At 42.3% G+C, this 20,103-nt stretch overlaps 1 protein-coding gene across 4 annotated transcripts in view; it reads left to right on the forward strand.

Moving 5' to 3' along the window:
* LOC125720869 (uncharacterized) overlaps positions 1-20,103 on the forward strand; it is a 99,721-nt gene that overhangs the window by 39,671 nt on the left and 39,947 nt on the right. For 3 of the 4 annotated variants that reach the window (XM_048996745.1, XM_048996746.1, XM_048996743.1), the window contains exon 3: positions 16,130-16,474. The exons of the other annotated variant lie outside the window; for it this stretch is intronic. In XM_048996745.1, coding sequence (XP_048852702.1) covers positions 16,130-16,474 — 345 coding nt within the window. The remainder of the gene's footprint in view (positions 1-16,129; positions 16,475-20,103) is intronic. 4 annotated transcript variants of the gene reach the window in all.

The raw sequence follows: 20,103 nt of genomic DNA on the forward strand, positions 1-20,103 counted from the left end.
TTGAGAAAGCACTTCTTTGCACAGCATGCCGTTAGAGTATGGAACAGTCTTCCTGTTAGTGTAGCACAAACTAAAAATTTGGGTTCCTTTAAATCAGAGCTAGATAACATTTTAAGAACTATGAGCTATTAGTTAAGTTCCCCCCAAATGCGCTTGATAGGCTGAATGGCCCACTCTTGTTTATAAATTTCTTATGTTCTTATGTGAATATCTGTGTGTATGTGCCCTGTGATGCAGGGTGTGTGTGTGTGTGTGTATGTATGCTTGCATGCATGCCGTGTTATGCAGGGTGTGAGTGTCTGTGGGGCCTGTGACGCAGGGTGCGTGCGTGAGTGTGTGTTTGTGTGTATCACGTGATGCAGGGTGTGTGTGTGTTTGTGTGTATCACGTGATGCAGGGTGTGTGTGTGTTTGTGTGTATCACGTGATGCAGGGTGTGTGTGTGTTTGTGTGTATCACGTGATGCAGGGTGTGTATGTGTTTGTGTGTATCACGTGATGCAGGGTGTGTATGTGTTTGTGTGTATCACGTGATGCAGGGTGTGTTTGTGTGTATCACGTGATGCAGGGTGTCCCTGTGTGTCTCACGTGATGCAGGGTGTCCCTGTGTGTCTCACGTGATGCAGGGTGTCCCTGTGTGTCTCACGTGATGCAGGGTGTCCCTGTGTGTCTCACGTGATGCAGGGTGTCCCTGTGTGTCTCACGTGATGCAGGGTGTCCCTGTGTGTCCCTGTGTGTCTCACGTGATGCAGGGTGTGTGTGTGTCCCTGTGTGTCTCACGTGATGCAGGGTGTGTGTGTGTCCCTGTGTGTGTCTCACGTGATGCAGGGTGTGTGAATGTTTGTGTGTCCCTGTGTGTGTCTCACGTGATGCAGGGTGTGTGTGTGTGTATGTGTGTATCACGTGATGCAGGGTGTGTGTGTGTGTGTATGTGTGTCTCACGTGATGCAGGGTGTGTGTGTGTGTGTGTGTGTGTGTATGTGTGTCTCACGTGATGCAGGGTGTGTGAATGTTTGTGTGTGTGCACTATTGTTTCAGACAGTCAACCACCTTAACCAGAGACTCATATTCTATTGCTTTGCCTTACCATTTCATTTGCAAGATTTCAATTTTTATTTAAAAGACAAATTTTAAAATGCAGTTTACCATTAATTACCTATGCTGGTACTGTATTGCCTGTGTCTGATGTTAGAGGAACAGGAAGTTGTTCACTTCATTAATAACCTTCTCTTGTAATCATCATTTTACGGCAGAGCGACTTGTGAAGTTGGCCCGGTATACATTCATCTATTCATCGACTTTTACATCATTCTTTGATGACTTTCTTCGATTTCGTTTACTTGGTAGAGAACATTATTTTCAAACTTTTTGAGTGAATATTTGTCTTGGTTTCTATCTAATGTAATAAGAAATATGATTATTACAAGTATGAATTACTTTACTGTCTGCATATTAATGTGAAATATTCCAATATTTGAAACTTATGGGAGTATAATATGGTGGAAAATAATGAAAAACATCATGATGGTATGAATGTTGAAGTGATTTTATGTCTCTATGTTCTCTCCCTCTCTTTCAGACAGACCCCGTATCCTTCTCTATTGGTTCGGGTCTGTTAGTCTCCCCCTGGTGAATTCTATTGCCCTGGCTGTAGTATTAATACTCAAAGCAGGTAAACTAACATTTTTATATTTTAACCTTAGAGATGGATTACTGAGATTTTATTATGTTTATTAGCTGTTGCTCATTTACTCTGTTGGTTATTTTTGTGATCATATCATTTCAGACACAGGAAAGAGGTCATTGGACCTACAGGTTGTTGTCTTTTTTTCTGCGTCATCCATCCTCTTTAGCTGGTTTCTTATCAAGATCACTGAATACTGTAAGTATAACAGGTGTGTTAAACTAAGCTGGGTTATACGCAGTGGGACTTTTCCAGTGCGCTGTGGGCTCTCCAGTCAACGTTTATTTGAGTTGAAGCACCATTTTAAACCTTCTTTTATCTTGCTATTTTATTGATGTAATAGGGAACAGTTTATATTGCATTGGGAGGTACACATGCTGATTCATTCTGTATGTAACGGAGAAGGCCGGAATTATATAATCACTTTTGATTATTATTTCCTGGCAGTTATATTAAATGTTGTTCTGAATTATATTACTGTGTATCTTTTTTTTATTATTATAGGGATGGACAGAAAAAAGGAGTAAGTAGACATTTTTTCTAAGTAGAATTCATAAGCAGTTACCAGCAGCCCTGTATCACTAAGGCTGAGGACTCTGACCAGACACCTCCAGATCCTTTAGCTCGGCCCTTGTTATCAGACACTTTATCACTGGTAGACTAATGGGATGATGCTGGAAGTCCAGGTGAAGCTCACTGACCTGCATGCGTGGGAATTGTGCTCAGCTTTGTTCCCTGTGGTGAGATGGATGCTAGTGGAAGGGAGACGATCCAGGATGACCAGCATCTGGTCTGTTAGAGAGCCTGTCAGCACTGGCCAGACTCTCAATGTGGGCCTCTTATGGTGCCTTTCCACAATCGAGACATGCCATGAAGAGGCAGTTGTTGAGAATTGAAGTGAGTGGACATACCATCTTCTCCCTCTCATACCCAGAAGGCAGTGCAGCTGGTTGGATATCAAGGCATGCCCACCCAGCAGCACTGCTGAGAAGCATTGCCTCTCTGAGATGCCCTGCCAGTTCACCAACTATAAAATGATCCTCGGTACCCTGTGTTTACACAATGGGGACCAGTCAGGGCAAGCCTGCGTGTTTGCTGTACGTACCTCACTGCAGCATTAGGCACCTTGTGAAACCCTGTGACTATCTGCCATACAGTCAATCAGTGTAACACATGGAACATCTTCACAGTAGATACAGATCCAAACATATCAGCAGAGCATGAAATGAGAAATTGGAGTGTATTATGGAGTCCATGGCCTCCACAGAATTATGCTCTCCTGATTTAACTTCTGTGGTATTTTTAGCAGGCATTCAGGATGCCATGGAGCTGTCTAATGTATAATTACATTAATATTTCAGATATTTAATCCAATCCTCAATGTGTGGAACAAGCAAGATCTGTATTAGACATAATATGTGATCAGTATTTTTGTCAGATATATATGAGAGCATATTTTAAACATTAACATTTCAGTAGGTTCACCACACTAACTTCTCTATAATATGTTTGTTTTTTTTTGTGTGGGACCCATGCTCTTACCCTTACCCTAACCCATTCTGTTATTCATCAGTTCTTGAAATTGCTGGAATTCCCTAAATTTAAAGTAATACTGGACATGAATATAATACACATGACAAGTGACTGTGCATCCATCCATCCATCTTCCAACCTCTCATCCTGTTCAGGGTTATGGGAGCCACTAGTCAGTTTTCTGAAACTGTTCTCCACTGCCAGCGCTCTGTTGTACTGACTCTGTCTTTTCCTTAGAATAAAACAATCATTTGCCTGTCTTCAGAGACACCAGGATAATGAGCCTCATGAGGTGGGTGTTCAAGATACATCTGCCTCTTCGGTGTCTAATTTCTATACATCACTTTGACTATCTTCACTGTGGATATGAGGGATAACCTTGTCTTTAGCAGATCTGTGGCCCTGTGCACTTCCTCCATCCCTCACATGATGATCAGGAGATGGAAGCATTTTCACCTACTGATCCCAATGGAACAGAAACAGGGGAGGTAAGTATGCAGTCTGCAGAGGCAGGCGAAGAGCCCTTATTGTAACTCCGGGATAGAGGAAGATGTCAGTACATTCTCCATGTACACAGCCCCCTGTTGTTAAAACTAGTTACAGATCCAGCACACAGGAATATGTCAGTACATTCTCCATGTACATGGTCCTGTTAAACATAATTATGTCAAAAGTTTCTTATTTGAATACTTTAAAAGGGTGGCATGCAAACTGAAAGGTAAATACCATTTCATGGTCATTATATTATTTATATTATATTGTAAATATAAAAATAATCAAATAACCTTGTAGGGATCACATGATGATCAGGAGATGGAAGAGTTTTCACCCACTGATCCCAATGGAACAGAAACAGGGGAGGTAAATATGCACCCGAGGCAGTGTTACTAAAAAGTACAGTAAGTTTGGTTAGAAGACTTCACTGTATGTATATTGATCTATTACAGCTATATTGTAATCTAACCACTTTCACCCTGGGTTTAGTCAGGGAGAGAGTTCTGTTATTCTGTAAGCGCTGCAGCTGACCACAAAATTTTGAAGTATGATTTTTGTAGCGGAGCACTGTAAATTGCTTCCTAAAGTAGGTCATCCTGAGAGATATTGGACATAAGAGACATAACACCCTCTCATGGTGAATGCCTTCAGTCCACACTGTCTGTTATGGAATTTCATATATTTTTGATGTGTCAAGGAACATTTGCACCTTTAACATACCTTTACCCTCTGCAATGCACAGGTTACTTGGAGCAGAACTGATAAATCTGAAGGATCCGAGATACAACTTACAGGTTTCAGATATCAGGTCTCAAGTTTGCCAAAGATTGTTGTGTAACCAAGCTGGTCACATAATCAGCTGACTGTTACAGTCCATTTTGTTTACTGACATGAAACACCTTGCTGGGTGTAAGATGAACATTTGCTTGAACAGGGTCCATCATATTTTTCATACTTTTTGGTTGATTTGGTGTCACAATATTTACTTTGTATAAAGCAATAAATCTTGATTTGACACTAAACCTAATACCAACCATTACCATAATCCTAACCTTAGCCTCAACCCTTACATGTAATAGTATTGAAGAGTATTATTTTTTCATTTTTGTATTTAAATGTAATGATTGTCAGGAATTTGTATGTAGTGGTGTTCTTTCTAGGTAGCATTGTGGCTTGGTGGGTATGTAGTAATCTCTTGAAACTGGTTAATGATCAACAGAATTTTTTTTGTCTCACTGTGACTTTTTTTTCTCTTGTCCCTGCCCTGTCCCCATAAAAATTTAAACCTACCTAATAAAACCCTGTTTAGTATCTATTGTGTATTTATGTAAAATGCATGTGACCTTTGGAATACTCTGTAGGTGGTATTGTCATTCTTGGCACAAGTGTAAACAAGGCCAGAGAACCAATAAAGCCATAATTGTTGACTGCATTGTGTCAATTGCATTATCAAATGTGAGTCCCTCAAATGCAGTTAATATGTAAATGCTATGGTAGTCAGGACTTAACACTTTCCTGACTTAATTATTTGCACTATGTACAGCTTGGCTTTAATTTTTGCAAAAGTACCCAGAATCAAGCCCAGACTTGTAGCTCACTTCAAAACAATCACCAACAAATGTTAATTAAAAAAATGCTAAAGGATGACAAAGGCCCTATATCAGACCCCTATTCTGTATGAAATACATTTGCAGTCTCTACTAATATCTGACTTCTTCAGGTCAAGCACCACTGCATAAAAGCCGCTCTTAAATATCCAGGAGCAGATGGGAAGACTCAAAATGAAACTTATCCAAGAGGTTCAAACCAGATGGAGCAGTGTCTCCCAACACTGGTATAACTTCCTTAAATAGTGGTGATAATGAAATAGTCAGTGACTGTGTTCGGGTTCTAGCAATGTTCAGTCAGTCAACATGGACCTGTCAGAGAAGTTTTTGCTTCAAAAATCAAATTATCGAGTCCAACTGCATTACAGACATGCAATGATCAGAAAAACAGTATGACTCTGAGGAATGTCCTGAGAACATAGCCAAAAAAGGGAAATGTTTCACATCTGAGTAGCGTACTGCCTTTTGTGAAAGTTTACAAACCTTTTCAGTCGTCAACATCACATAGCTACAGCAGCTCAAGCAAATGACAATAATGAAAGCCTCTGAGAGGTAAAACAAGTGAGCACTGATCTCTGCTGATGCCATTATGGAGGTTTAACAGTATCTTTCAGCCCCATATCTGCTCGGAATTTTCTCATCTCTTCCAGTTAACAAAAATCGTATCTCTACTTGTTCCAGCAGCCAAAGCAGGGAAACTTCTCAGTAAGAAAAGAAATTGTCTCAGTCCAAGCACAGCCAAGCAGATTGTCTTAATAAAATATACTAAATCTCGTGATTACATGACCTCAGTGCAGATAGACTCTCCCTACAAATCATGTGAAAGATTCCTTGTAAATCAGTAATAATATTAATGAAATTTTTTAAATGATTTAAAAAAAAAAAAACTAAACCCATAATGGTAGTGACATTTATGGGCTAATGATATTAAAAGCAAATAGATAACAGACCTAACTGAATGTGAAAGCATGAAATCAATGTTTGTTAAAGATGTAGTTAACAATACCACATGCATTCTGTTTTTACACATTTCTTTAAGACACTAAGATGCCGTAATATCCACTTTTCACATCACAACCAACCTGTCAAAGGGTCTAGTACACTTAAAATCACAGTAGTTCTACAGAAGGCAAGACACATTCAAAGTAAAGATCTCCTCCTTCAGTATTTGGGAGGCCTTTTTCAGAATGTGGTTAAAATAGGAATTAACCAGCTGGCATAGAGAAGTATGCTGATGTAAAGGTGGGTGGGATCAGGGACACATGGACACACCCAGACAGCAGGGCAGAAAAGATCTGCAAAACGTTTGCAACTGGGGTCATCACAGACATGACAGTCTACCAGAGATCCACCATGCACCAGCAGGGGGCAATCCAGGACTAGGCATGCCAATGATAACTTTGGTTTCCTCATAGATCCTCACCGTGGTTGGCCGCAAGGAGTGCTAACAACTGCTAAGCCGTAAGCAGGAGGTGCTGCTTAAAGCTGGTTGTATATGTTACACACGTTACGACAAAAGAATGGGCTGGCGTGTAACAGGTTGGCTTTTATTCTGTAATAACAGAAAATAATAATCAAATATAATGGCTGCGCCGTGCTGACTGCTGAAAGTAGCTCGCGCTCGAGCTGATTCTAACATACAAAAGATCTAAAAGTATAATCGAAACCAATAAAAAGTCATTAAACTTACAAATATTAGCAAGAATACTTTCGATCTAATGCTTGTGCACTTAACTCACCTGTAATAACAGAAAATAATCAAATACAATGGCTGCGCCGTGCTGACTGCTGAACGTAGCTCGCGCTCGAACTGAGCTGCTTCTAACATACAAACGATCTAAAAGTATAATCTAAACCAATAAAAATAGTCATTAAACTTAGAAATATTAGCAAGAACACTTTCGATCTAATGCTTGTGCACTTAACTCACCTGTAATAACAGAAAATAATAATCAAATATAATGGCTACACCATGCTGACTGCTGAACGTAGCTCGCGCTCGAACTGAGCTGCTTCTACGGTTCGCAGTCAGCCTCTCTGTCTCCCATGCGCCATTACTGCCCCCCTCTGGCGTAAAAGGGTATAGCACCACAGGTTACTGTTAACGCAAGCCAGTGTGAGGGAGTACCACAGCAAATGAGTACAGCAAAAACAATGAAAACACAAAAAACAACAAAATAATTAACTAAACCGTTGTTGGGGGGGGGGGGGGGTGCCTTTCTATAATCAAATACTCCTGGGTGCCACATATACTTGAGGTGAAATCAATCATTTTGGAAACACGGTGTCGTATGAAGCATAATCACCCCAGTGATCACCGTTTTGGTGCACTACCAAAGCAAAGCAACCTTTCCATTTGTTCTGATCCCACCCGCCGTCCACATTTGACTGGCATAAACTGACGCCGCAGCGTTGGTCGGCAGGACTAATTACGTAGTTACTATGTTTTACACAGCACGTCGTTTTAAATAGTGTAAATTATAATGTGTATTTTTGATAAAGAGATTTTTGATGAGAATCAGCACCTCAAAATCCGAGACCATGGTTCTCAGCCGGAAAAGGGTAGAATACTCTCTCCGGGTTGGGGATGGGGTCCTCCCCCAAGTGGAGGAGTTTAAGTATCTCGGATCTTGTTCACGAGTGGGGGAACGATGGAGCGGGAGATCGACAGGCGGATCGGTGCGGCGTCAGCAGTCATGCGGGCGCTGTATCGGTCTGTCATGGTGAAGAGAGAGCTGAGCCAAAAGGCGAAGCTTTCGATTTACCAGGCGATCTACGTTCCTACCCTCACCTATGGTCATGAGCTATGGGTAGTGACCGAAAGAATGAGATTGCGGGTGCAAGCGGCAGAAATGAGTTTCCTCCGCAGGGTGGCTGGGTTCTCCTTTAGAGATAGGGTGAGGAGCTCAGTCATTCGGGAGGGACTCAGAGTAGAGCCGCTGCTCCTCTGAATTGAGAAGAGCCAGATGAGGTGGCTCGGGCATCTGATTAGGATGCCTCCTGGACGCCTCCCTGGGGAGGTGTTCCGGGCATGTCCTACTCGGAGGAGACCCTGGGTAGGACCCAGGACACGCTGGAGAGACTATGTCTCTCGGCTGGCCTGGGAACGCCTCGGGATCCCCCCAGAGGAGCTGGATGAAGTAGCCGGGGAGAGGGAAGTCTGGGCCTCCCTGCTGAGACTGATGCCCCCGCGACCCGGCCCCGGATTAAGCAAAAGATGATGGATGGATGGATGGATGGATTTTTGATAAATGTTGAAACCGTGTAATGTAAGCTTAAATGTCATGTAAATTACAAGAGCAACTTCCATTTTAAAAAAGCTGTCATCTCCTTTAAAATGACTCACGAGTTATGCAGAGTTGATAGCCACCTACCAGCCAGTCATAAAATAGCATTTGTTGTTTAATATTTGTTTGTATTTTATGTTTTAAATACAAATGTGTATTATATGTGTTCTGCTTTCTTTAATAAACCCCCTTTTGTCTTGGAGCCGCTAGTGGATTGTCACCTTTTTTCCCGCCTGAGCCATGCCACGCCTTAACACTTTGCTTACTGTCCATGCAAAGTAATGCAGAACATGCATGTAATGCAGAAAACATATGGGTGCAAGTAAAACATAAAAGCAGCTTTGCTTCCTTGCTTTTTCTTTCTTTGTTTTCAACTATGAGGCATCCAACTACACAAAAGCCAAATGAAAATTGCGAGAGGGAACGGGGATACGCATATGAGAAGGACTAGATACAGCACGAAGGAGGCTGAATTGCCACATGGAATCTGGTCTCTCCCATACAGTACAGTATTCCGCGTGAGAGAGAGACCATTCCACAAAGATAGAACAATCTATGCAAGAGAAGCCGAACTTTAAGAAGGATGAACACAAAAATATTGCAGATGATTTGATCCGCAAACTCAATCCAGAAAGCCTGGGTCTGTAAATCAAGGTCAGACCTTCTCAGGGGTAACAGTGCTGCTCTTTGATGTTTGGATGACAATTATTTTCTCTCTGATGGTAGTTATCATCGGCAATCACTCGGACTCGAGTATGATGGTCCACCTGAGGATTCCTCATTGTGGATGTTTACATGGCTGAAGAGGCCAATTCTCGAACCACAAACCTTGTCACAATGTGGACATGGATATGAGGTGCTGGGGGTAGGGTGTGGGGCAGCCTGTTTGACAGTGACTCTCTCCTTTCTTTGCTGCACCTTGATTTTGGCAACCTGTCAGATCTCAAGACATTCACCATCAATTGTTATTGTTGGTGGGCATGTAGAATGGTCTTATGGGGGCTGATGGAGAACCTTTGTCATTTTTATGTTCATAGTCAGGCCGAGAAGTCTGTAGGCCCTGGCGAAAGCATTCAATGTGCACTGGAGATCTTCCTCTGTATGGGCTACAATAGCATTTCCATTTGCATATTGTAGCTCCATGATGGATGCAATCTGTCCTGACTATCAAATACCTACCCAAGACTACATTAACACAGCCATACATACCAGATGCTACTTTTGGCTAGCATTTTTAATGACATTTAAAAAAGCTGCATTTGCGTTTAAAACTGGGCTGTAAAAAGACGTCTACATGAAATCAGCTGATCCACCAGCAAGGGCTCATAAATAACGCTAACAAGCTTACTAGCACCCAACAACGAATGCTAGTGCTGCTTGTATAACAAACATTGCATATGCTTGTCAAGCTGGTAACTACGGAGCCTCTTAAAAGCCAGGGTTGGAAAATATATATATATTTTTTTACCTTTCTTCTGTCCGGCAGCTTTAGCAAGCAGAATCATGGTCTGAATGCACTGCTGTGCCAAACATGTTTGCTTTACCATGTGGGGCTCTATAAACTCTGTATAGCCCCTCATGTTGATCGATATCTTTTTATTTTATTTATTTATTTCATTTTTAACACATGTAAAATATTGCAGTGGGTGAGCTGGCCGAAGAGGAGGGACAGATTAGGAGGGAGAAAAAAGAAGGAAAAAGAAAAAAAAAACAGAAAAAAAGAAAAATAAGTAAGTGAGTAAGTGAAGAGTAAGTGAGAAACATGTCAAGAGTGGATAAATTCAGAAATTTGAATTTATCCAGAAATGACAGCTGCAGCCCCACTCCAACTGTGGGGAGGAGGGAGGTTCCAGACGCAGCCCCCGCAGCCAAAAGGGCATGAGCCCCAGAGAACCAGAGGTAGGTTCCCATATGCGAGGGCGCGGCCGCTCCCGTATGAGCCAAGGCCAGAGCCCCTAGGACCCCAGGCGGCCGGGGGCCGACCAGCCCCCAGTAGAGAGACCCACCCATGGCGGAGAGGCCCGAGCCCCCCCCGGGCCACCACCCCAAAGAAAGGGGCCAGCAACCATGCCCAGGAGACCAACCGCAACCAGAACGGAGCATCAAGCCCCGGACCCAGGCCCCCACCATCCACACAGACACCCCGCAAACACACCTCTCAGCCATGCACATAGACCATACACACATTCCCACAACATACACAGACACCGATACACAGAGACAGAAAGACATAGGCCCATTCACTCCGGACTGCCCTCCGACGTGCGGGAGAACGGATGCAACACCCGGCACCAGCTGCGACCCCAAGGCGCCGCCAGATGAGCGACCACCCAAGCGCTCCCCCCCCACCCCCGGCAGGAAGCAGGGGTGTAGGAAGACGCGCCCACTCTCCTTCCCCATGCACCTGTACCAGAGAGGTAGAGTGTTGGATGCGTGTGACTGTATGTAGTGCAGGGGTGAGTATGACTGTTGGGAAACTAAGATGAATTTAAAATTGATGGGGGAAGCGTAGAGGAGCGCTGCTTGTGAACAGCTCTCCTCCACATCTCCCCCCCATCAAACCCTCAATGTATATGGTGTGAGTAAAATTGAGGGGCGGCAGCAGCACTGAGGTGAGTGATACCACCAGCCAGGTGAGTGATGCCCCCACCCCCAAGGCCCTGTGTGTATACTGGTATGTGATGACTAAAGTGCAATTAAAACAGGGGGAGGCAGAAGGCCGTGCAGCACAGTGGGTAAGGCCACATAAATGGCCCTCCCCACTGTAATATGCATAGCATACGCCCACCCCAACATCCTACATGTGTGAGTGGCATGTTGTTGAATGAGGGGGGAGAGAGGCTGGGATTCATAACGCCAGGTGGCAGATTATTCACCCCCAAAACTGCACAGGCTGGATGCCCTGACATAGACTGACCCCCCCGCCCGCCGTCACCCCGGGGGGAGACCCACCAAGGAAATGGCCAGACCCCGGGCGCCAGAGCCCTGGACCCCATACCCAGGCCCGCACCGAAGAGACCAACTGCCCATCTCAGGGCCAGCCACTGCCACCACCAGCACTCCAGACCCCACGCCCCATGACTACCAGGCAGCAACCACCCGAGCCAGGGCAGACACGCAGACATCACAAGACGGCAGCCACAGCCCCCCAGCCCCAAGAAGCCACCAGACGCACATAGCTCGAGGGCCCAACCCCGACACCCACCAGGATCCCGAGGAGATGAGACCACAGCCGATAACCTCCCCTATATATTGGTCAGTGTGGACCGGAGAGAACCCAATTCACCTAATTGTTTTTTTCAAAAGGGAACAGATTTTTTCCTCATACTTATGTGATCTAAAAGTAAATTTCTATACTAAGTAATACATAAATTAATTTTTTATTTCCAGTTCATGAAGATAGTTTTCTTTGCAATGCCTAAGGCAGTAAGGATTATGTGTGCCTTATTTTCTTCCATATCTAATTCACTTGCATCTTCTAAAATGCACAGTGTGGGTGAGGTTGGGATATGACAATTAAACCATATTGATAGATCTTCACATATCCTCTAACAGAACGTCTGCACCAGTGTGCAGGACCTTATGTGCATGTAGTTCTCCATAAAGTTACCTGAGCAGTGGGTGCATAAGTTTGAGTGTATAAGACCCATTTGGAACATCCTTTGTCCTGTGTAATGTATTCTAAGGTTACCTGACTGCAACAGAGTAGCAGTTGTGTTTTGGAAATTACAATTCAGAGGCAAAACTGTTGATTTGCTCCAATTGACAGAGTAGTCTGATATAGATGGCAACTTATCTATAAGTGATATTGTCTTAAGAAGAGAGGCTGGTGAGTTCCTAAAAAAGAGTAATACGTCATCTGCATAAAGGCTTATCTTATGGTCTATTTTTTCTGTTTGAATTCCTTTAATATGTAAATTTTGTCTAACTGCCGCTGCTACTGGCTCAATGAAGATAACAAAAAGTGAGGGAGAGAGCGGGCAGCCCTGCCTGGTGCCCCTCTGCAAACGGAAGCTTTGAGATATTAGTTCATTTGTCCTAACATGTGCATTCGGAGAGCTGTATAGTGTTTTAGTCCAGCTTATGAAGGATGAACCAAATCCAAATTTATGTAGAACTGCAAATAGAAATTTCCAATTTACTTTGTCAAATGCTTTCTCTACATCTAGAGATATAACCATGGTTTCTAATTGGTTAATGAAGCAGTAGTCTATAACATTTAATAGTCTACGTGTATTATTGGCTGAGTGTCTACCCTTGATAAAACCTGTTTGGTCAGAATGTACAAGAAATGGAGTAACTTTCTCTAATCTTTTGGCAAGGACTTTGCAAATTATAAGGTCTACGTTTATGAGTGAGATTGAGCAGTAGCTCGATGTCTGCGTTGGGTCTTTACCAGGTTTCAGAAGCAGGCTAATATTGGCATGTTTGGAGACAGTGATAATTCTGAATTTGAATAACCATTCTGATAAAAACGGGTGCTAGCGTTGGCCAAAATACTTTGTATAATTCTGCTGGGAAACCATCAGCACCTGGGGCTTCATTGAATTCAGATATTGATAGAGAGTCTAAAACAGTAATCTGTTCAACATTTAGCTTTGGCAGATTTATATTGCTAAGAAATAGATATATTATTCTTTGTTGAGTATAAAGCTTCATAAAATTCTGTAAAAGATTTATTAATTTGTCGGGGATCATGAGTTATATTCCCCATTGAGTCTTTAATAGAACAAATTGTTGATTTTTCTTAATTTAGTTTTAAATGGTTAGCCAGGAATTTTCCAGATTTATTGCCTTGTTCGAAGTTCTCCAATGGTAATCTTTCTACCAGAAAATGTTTCTTATCACCATTTAGTTCATTAAATTCCAATTTTAGATTTCTCAAGTTGCTAATTATATAGTCTTGCAGTTAGGAAGCATAAGCTGTTTCTAATGGTTTAATTTTCTGTTCTAATTCTGCTAAATGTGCTTTTTCTTTTTTTTATGTCAGCAATGAGATATTATTTTTCCTCTCATTACTGCCTTTCCTCTTTCCCAGATAACACATGGTGAGAATTCTGCTAGATCATTTTTATCGAAATACGTTGCCCATTCATTTTTGAAATAATTGATAAAATCTTGTTCTTTAAGTAAAGATGTATTGAGTCTACAGTTCCTGCTCGATGGTGTGACTCTGTCCTTAACCAAAGAGATAGACACCGGTGAGTGATCACTGATAAGGATAGAGTGTATCTGAGTTTCTGTGATGTGTCTCATCATGGAGCTGCTATCCATCCATCCATCCATCCATTATCTTCCACTGAATCCGAGGTCGGGTCGCGGGGGCAGCAGTCTCAGCAGGGAAGCCCAGACTTCCCTCTTCCCGGCCACTTCATCTAGCTCCTCCAGGGGAATTCCGAGGCGTTCCCAGGCCAGCCGAGAGACATAGTCCCTCCAGCGTGTCCTGGGTCTTCCCCGGGGCCTTCTCCCAGTGGGACATGCCCGGAACACCTCACCAGGGAGGCGTCCAGGAGGCATCCTAATCAGATGCCCCAGCCACCTCATCTGGCTCCTCTCAATTCGGAGGAGCAGCGGCCCTACTCTGAGTCCCTCCCGAATGACTGAGCTCCTCACCCTATCTCTAAGGGGCTCGAAGGTCATGGTCCAATTAGGCCAACAGAACCACATCGTCTGCAAAAAGCAGAGACCTAATCCTGAGGTCACCAAACTGGACATCCTCGACGCTCTGGCTGCGCCTAGAAATTCTGTCCATAAAAGTTATGAACAGAATCGGTGACGAAGGGCAGCCCTGGTGGAGTCCAACTCTCACCGAGAATGAGTCCGAGTTACTGCCGACAATTCAGACCAAGGTCTGACATCAGGCAGACAAGAAACACAAAATATGTTTACCTGTTTAAGGAAATCTGCATACACACTGGCACTTTCTGGATAAAATTAGCCACCCCTGTTCTAGAAGAGTAGTGTGCGCAGAAATAGCGTAGCGAAATGACGTCATGATTTCAAATCAGCGTGCTACGGGGGAACACGGGCGTCCTGAATGTCCCGTAACAGCTGGACCACCGGAGTCAAACTATAGTACTCTAGAGTGAATAATAATAAATACATAAAAATCACAGCACTTTATAATAAAAAACGATACACTCAGTAATGTCCTACTACGTCCGCTTTTATACATCTCTTAATTAATGTGCATTATTTACTATGGACCCTGGAAGTATATGTGATCGTACGTAACTCGATCAGGAGTAACTCTATGTAAGGCTATAGTAATATTTGCATTCTAGAGGTGGGCCGGCTGGTTATTCAACATTTTTGTTTGTTTATTTCCTCCCCTTTGTTTAACATCGCGTGTTAGGTAATAGGTGAAAGTACAATCAAAACTGAAGCCGAAAGTGTGTTTTCGAAGTGTGTAAAATCAAGCGTATATATATTTAAAATATTACTTTTTTCCCCGTCGTATAGAAACGATAATTTGCGAACATAATCAGAATAACCATTCAGCTGGAAATGAAGATCAGAAGTCTCGTCCTTGCTTTGATCTTTTTCGGGATGGTCGTTAGCACTGACGGTATGTATCACGCAAATTATGTACCATGTAACTCGTATGATAGTACATCCTCTTACCTACTGTATTCGTATGCTGGGCATATAATATTTAAGGGCCATGATTAAGATGGTTTTAAGAAAAGTACTTTGGTGTACTAATTATCGTGGAAATATATGCTTATGCGTAGATAATTTATAATCGATGATTTGTCTGTTATTTGCCATCTAAAAGTAGATGGTAGATATTTTACATATAGTGCTGCTGTTGCAGGTTTCCAGCTGCTCGGCTCTGCTAGTCCTCTAACAGCCCGGCTGGGAGGAGCTGTACTGCTGCCCTGCCTTGCGGACAGACCCCTGCCTTTGGAGATGCTGGAGGTGGACTGGAGGAGGACTGACTCAGACACCATCGTGCACCTATTCCAGGGGGGTCACAGCAGACCTGAATCACAGGGAGACGCATACAGGGGCAGAGCGCAGTTCTCTCAGGAAATCCCCAAAGGCAACTTCTCTCTACTGCTTGAGGGTGTGAGGACTGCAGATGCAGGAGTGTACAAGTGTGTGGTTTATACAGAGCAGGAATACCATGAAAAGCGGGTGGCAATACAGCAAGTAGGTAAGTTAGTCCAACTTAGGCTCCTGTCCAGTCATCTGGGTGATTTTCAAAAATTGCCGGTTTGTCCGAGTTTAGCTTTGCAGCACTTATAACTTAATGTTGCAAGTTACAGTAGAGTACCAAGTAAAGAAAAAAGCACCAATTTTCAATATGTCCAAGCCACTCAGTATCATCACACACCTGTTTGCAAGGTTCCTGAACACGTTTACTAATTGTTTATTAAACAATATGTACAGCCCTACGTGTCACACTGCTCACACTCACCCTAATCAATCTGATATTTATTACTACAAGAGATGAAACATCTTGTGCTCTTTGGCAAAACAAAAAAGATCAGATTTACGAATCGTCTTGTTCTTGTTCCAGAGCGACTGGTGGTGACTGGTGCGGATCAGGCTGTCTATGCAGATGCTGGAGAGGATGTGACTCTTAGCTGCTCTGTGGACACCCATGTTAACGTGACAGAGCTTTATGTGGAATGGAGAAAAACAGACGATGACATCTTGGTCCTTCTTTATGATGGAGAGATCAGACCGGAGTCTCAGCCTGAGAGATACTCTGGAAGAGCTGAATTCTTCATTGAGGAAATTCCCAAAGGAAATTTCTCAATGAAACTGTGGAAAGTCAGGACTGAAGACAATGGAGATTTCATGTGTGAAGTCCACACAAATACTGATTCTGCCAATACAACAGTCAGGATATCACCACTGGGTAAGTCACCAGAAGAAATTGTTTTAATATGTTTCTCAACATTATGTTTTGTGATTGATTTAATTTTTATTAGAGTCTGCTATATACAGATTATGAGTGTTCTGTATTCTAACAGGCTTTAATGCACACAAAATGAAACAGGCCTAAATACTGAATATTCCTTTGGAAATGTATTTTTTGTAACACTTTGGCCACATTGTTAATAATAATTAACAATTATTAAATTAGTTTAAAATTTACAAACATTCATAACAATAATGCATTTATAAGTAAGGAATAATTGACGACGGGCCGTTGAATTATTAGAAAATAATGCACACCCGAGGTGGATCGGCTCCCCATTACCACCTCGGGTGTGCATTATTTTCTAATAATTCAACGGTCCGGAGTCAATTATTCCGCTTATACTACGGTTGCCACACCTCAAGACATCGATCAGATGATATATTTCAAGGGATTCGTCCGGTTTTTCTACTTAAATCGCTATTGTGAGTAGGATTATTTCTTCCGCATCTCATCCAACGACTCTTTTGCTAGTTCCAAAACGTCATTTTAAAGCTGGCAATGGAGGCTTGAGCCGTTGATAGCAGACTAATGCAGTTAATAATGAAGTTATTAGAAAGAGAGCGAGAGAGACAGAGAAACAGAGAGAGAGAGCTTGTATGAATTAGGCTACCTCTGTGTGTCCCTCAACAGTGTTCTGAAGCACCGTCTCTAAACTGTAAGTCTGCTTTAAGATGCAGCGCTGTTATTACCTCGCTAGTGAGAAATGTCATGTGTAGCCTTTAAGTTGGTAGACTAGGCTAACTAATACTGCTGCAGCCCAGTTGTTGAAAGTTTCATATTCACCGTAAGTATTAAAATTTACTTTCGGAAAATCGTCTGTCATGTTGTTGTTTTTGTTAGTCCTGTGTGCTGTATAGGTACTGTATGCTAATTTCCGTTATTACAGTTAACTATGCGAAGTGATATGGAACTGTAATGCGGTCAAGAGAGCTACCTGGAACTACGTTCGCCGTGCGTTTATCTGAAAATAATTGCACACCTCAGAACGTTCGTCAGCCAATCAGATTCAAGCATTCAACGGTCCCGTAGTATAAAGCATTATAAACATGCTTATAAGTATTTATCAAAAGGCATAACACATAGCCATGTGTATTATGCATAATGAATGCTTTATGAAGCTCCTCTGTAATGCACTATTGTAGGAATTATTAGCTCAGGTAAATTTTAATATCTCCACCAACATGTTTTGAAATTAATTAACTTTTAATAAATTATTATTTAATGCGGATTATTAACCAATTGTTATGCCGAATGATCGGCTCCTCCAAACTCAATTGTGAATCCCCGTGAGTCTGTTAATGTGAGACTTAAATGGAATTCATTAATAACCAGTATCACTTAACCTGGGTTAGCAGGCTCGTCCAGCGAGCTGCGTCACCAGGTAATGTAAACGATCTGTAGTGAAGCTCCCCTCACTGCCGATGTCTCGCGATATTTCAGGCGAGTTTGAGGTTTCAGAGCGTAGTAGCCAGATCGCACAGACAGGGACTATTGTGAGCACTCAATGAACGGAGGCTGAAGTTGTGTAAAAGACATACATTTATTCCTACAACTAACATAAGACAGACATTAGACTTAATACAAACAATAAACACGAAATAACGGAATAGACACAAACAATGTAATTATGGAAATGCAATGACTAGATTTAAATGAGTAACCTTTTAAAGAGAAATACTGTTCTGCAAAGCAAGCACAGTTTGTGGAAAAACGACCCTAAAGTCATATAGCAGATTAACAGAACATCTTAGGTTGTTAGAAATGAAAGGAAGTTGGTTTACTTGGTTGCAGAGTGGGGGGGGGGAAGGGGGGGGGGCAGGGGGGGTCTTGGCAGTTGGTTGCAGAGGCTGATGAGCTGACGGGTGATGGCACTCAGGGAGGCGCGGTGTTTGCAGCAGTTGTTGGAGTGGAGCCCCTTTGATTCTCTCTCCTTGTGAAGCTTTGTCTTGGTTGCAGTTCTCTGTCCAGCTGGGTCTTCAGGCTTCAGGAGGGCTTCTTGTGGGCTTCTCTTCTCCTGGGCTGACGTTCTCCACCAATCTCTTTGGGCTGATGGTCTTTCTGTTCTCCCCTCTCCCTTCGGGTTGATGGTCTTCTGTTTCTCCTCCTAGTTTTGTTCTGAGGTGCCAGGTTTTATACTCTAAAGTTCATGAATAGGAATGACCAGGAATTCGACTCCTGGATCAATGACTGACCATCCATTTGGCGGGCTTTCAGAAGGGGGTCTGTATCAGTCCTTTTGAGATTTATGACTAGACTGATTCCCCCTTTATTGATGATTTTCATTAAGTTGGTGTAACTTTTGATATATCCATTTTCATGGTAACCACTGACCAAATTTGGAATCAGGAGTGATTTTCCATCAGTTTGATACCAAACATGCCATACCAGCCTAGCGGTTCACACCTCATACCGTCTATAATAATTAATTAACAATTACTTACATCTTGAATGTCACTGACTCACATCAGTATATGGTACAGGTGGTTTGGGTTGCACCTCAACAGATGTTACACTTTATACAGACATATTCACATTCAAATAGCACATCTTACCCTTAGATAGGTGTGGCCGTTAGTCTGTAGTAATACCAATTTAAATTGCACATCTGGGAACATATTTTGCTTGCTATGAATTATCTCAATTGACCTTCTCCTCAGAATGGATAATATACACCTTAATTCAGTTCTGTTAATATAGGATGGTAGAACTCAAATAGCTTGCAAACGGCCACAAAGATCAGATAAGGCCACTGAGGAATATGGTAGAAAAAGGGGGGGTTTGTCAAACAAAGAAAAAGAATCTCTGAAAGTTAGGACACATACAAACATAACCATACAAATACTTACAAACACATACAAATCTGTATATTGAGACTAGTAGTCATGAATAAATAAATATACAGATATACAAAAGCCAAACTTAAAAAAAACCTTCTTAAAGGTGTTGGTCTGTTGGGTGAGTGGTATGTAAGGCAGGATGTCTGAGGAGGGGTTGTGTGCCAAGTCGAGGGACCCCTGTCCTTGGGGTCCACTGCTGTCTGTAGATCCCTAAATCTTTGGGCAATAAAAGTTGGAGTGCTGGCCTCCCTTGTTATCTGTGTGTGTTTAAGTGGTTCTTTGTGTGTGTGTGTGTGTGTGTGGGGGGGGGGGGGTCACGAACCCCCCTTTGCTGCCTAGGCCAGCAAGTACCTCTCGTACCAGGGTAGGCCTTGTCTCAGGCCACCTGGAATTTAAGCTCTGTGATATGTACATGTGTGATCCTACACTATAAATACCTTTATAATGCATTATAATGGGTTCTTTCAGTCTGAGCTGAAAGAGAAGGCAAAACAAGCCTGGATAAGCCTCAGTACTGAATATCATGCAACTATTTGAGGCTATTAAAAATAAGTAATATACAAAAAAATTACCTATATTGTTTTGTAAAATTAAAAAAAAATAAAGAAAATATATTTCTTTATAAAAGATCTTTTGCTTTTTATAAGCTCTTTTGCAACTAATTTCATGAAATTTATCTTTTAGTTAAAATTTCTGGCTGTTTCTAACATGATATGTTTTTGTAAA

This window comes from Brienomyrus brachyistius, unplaced genomic scaffold, assembly GCF_023856365.1.
Source record: "Brienomyrus brachyistius isolate T26 unplaced genomic scaffold, BBRACH_0.4 scaffold27, whole genome shotgun sequence".
In the NCBI taxonomy this organism is placed as follows: Eukaryota; Metazoa; Chordata; class Actinopteri; order Osteoglossiformes; family Mormyridae; genus Brienomyrus; species Brienomyrus brachyistius.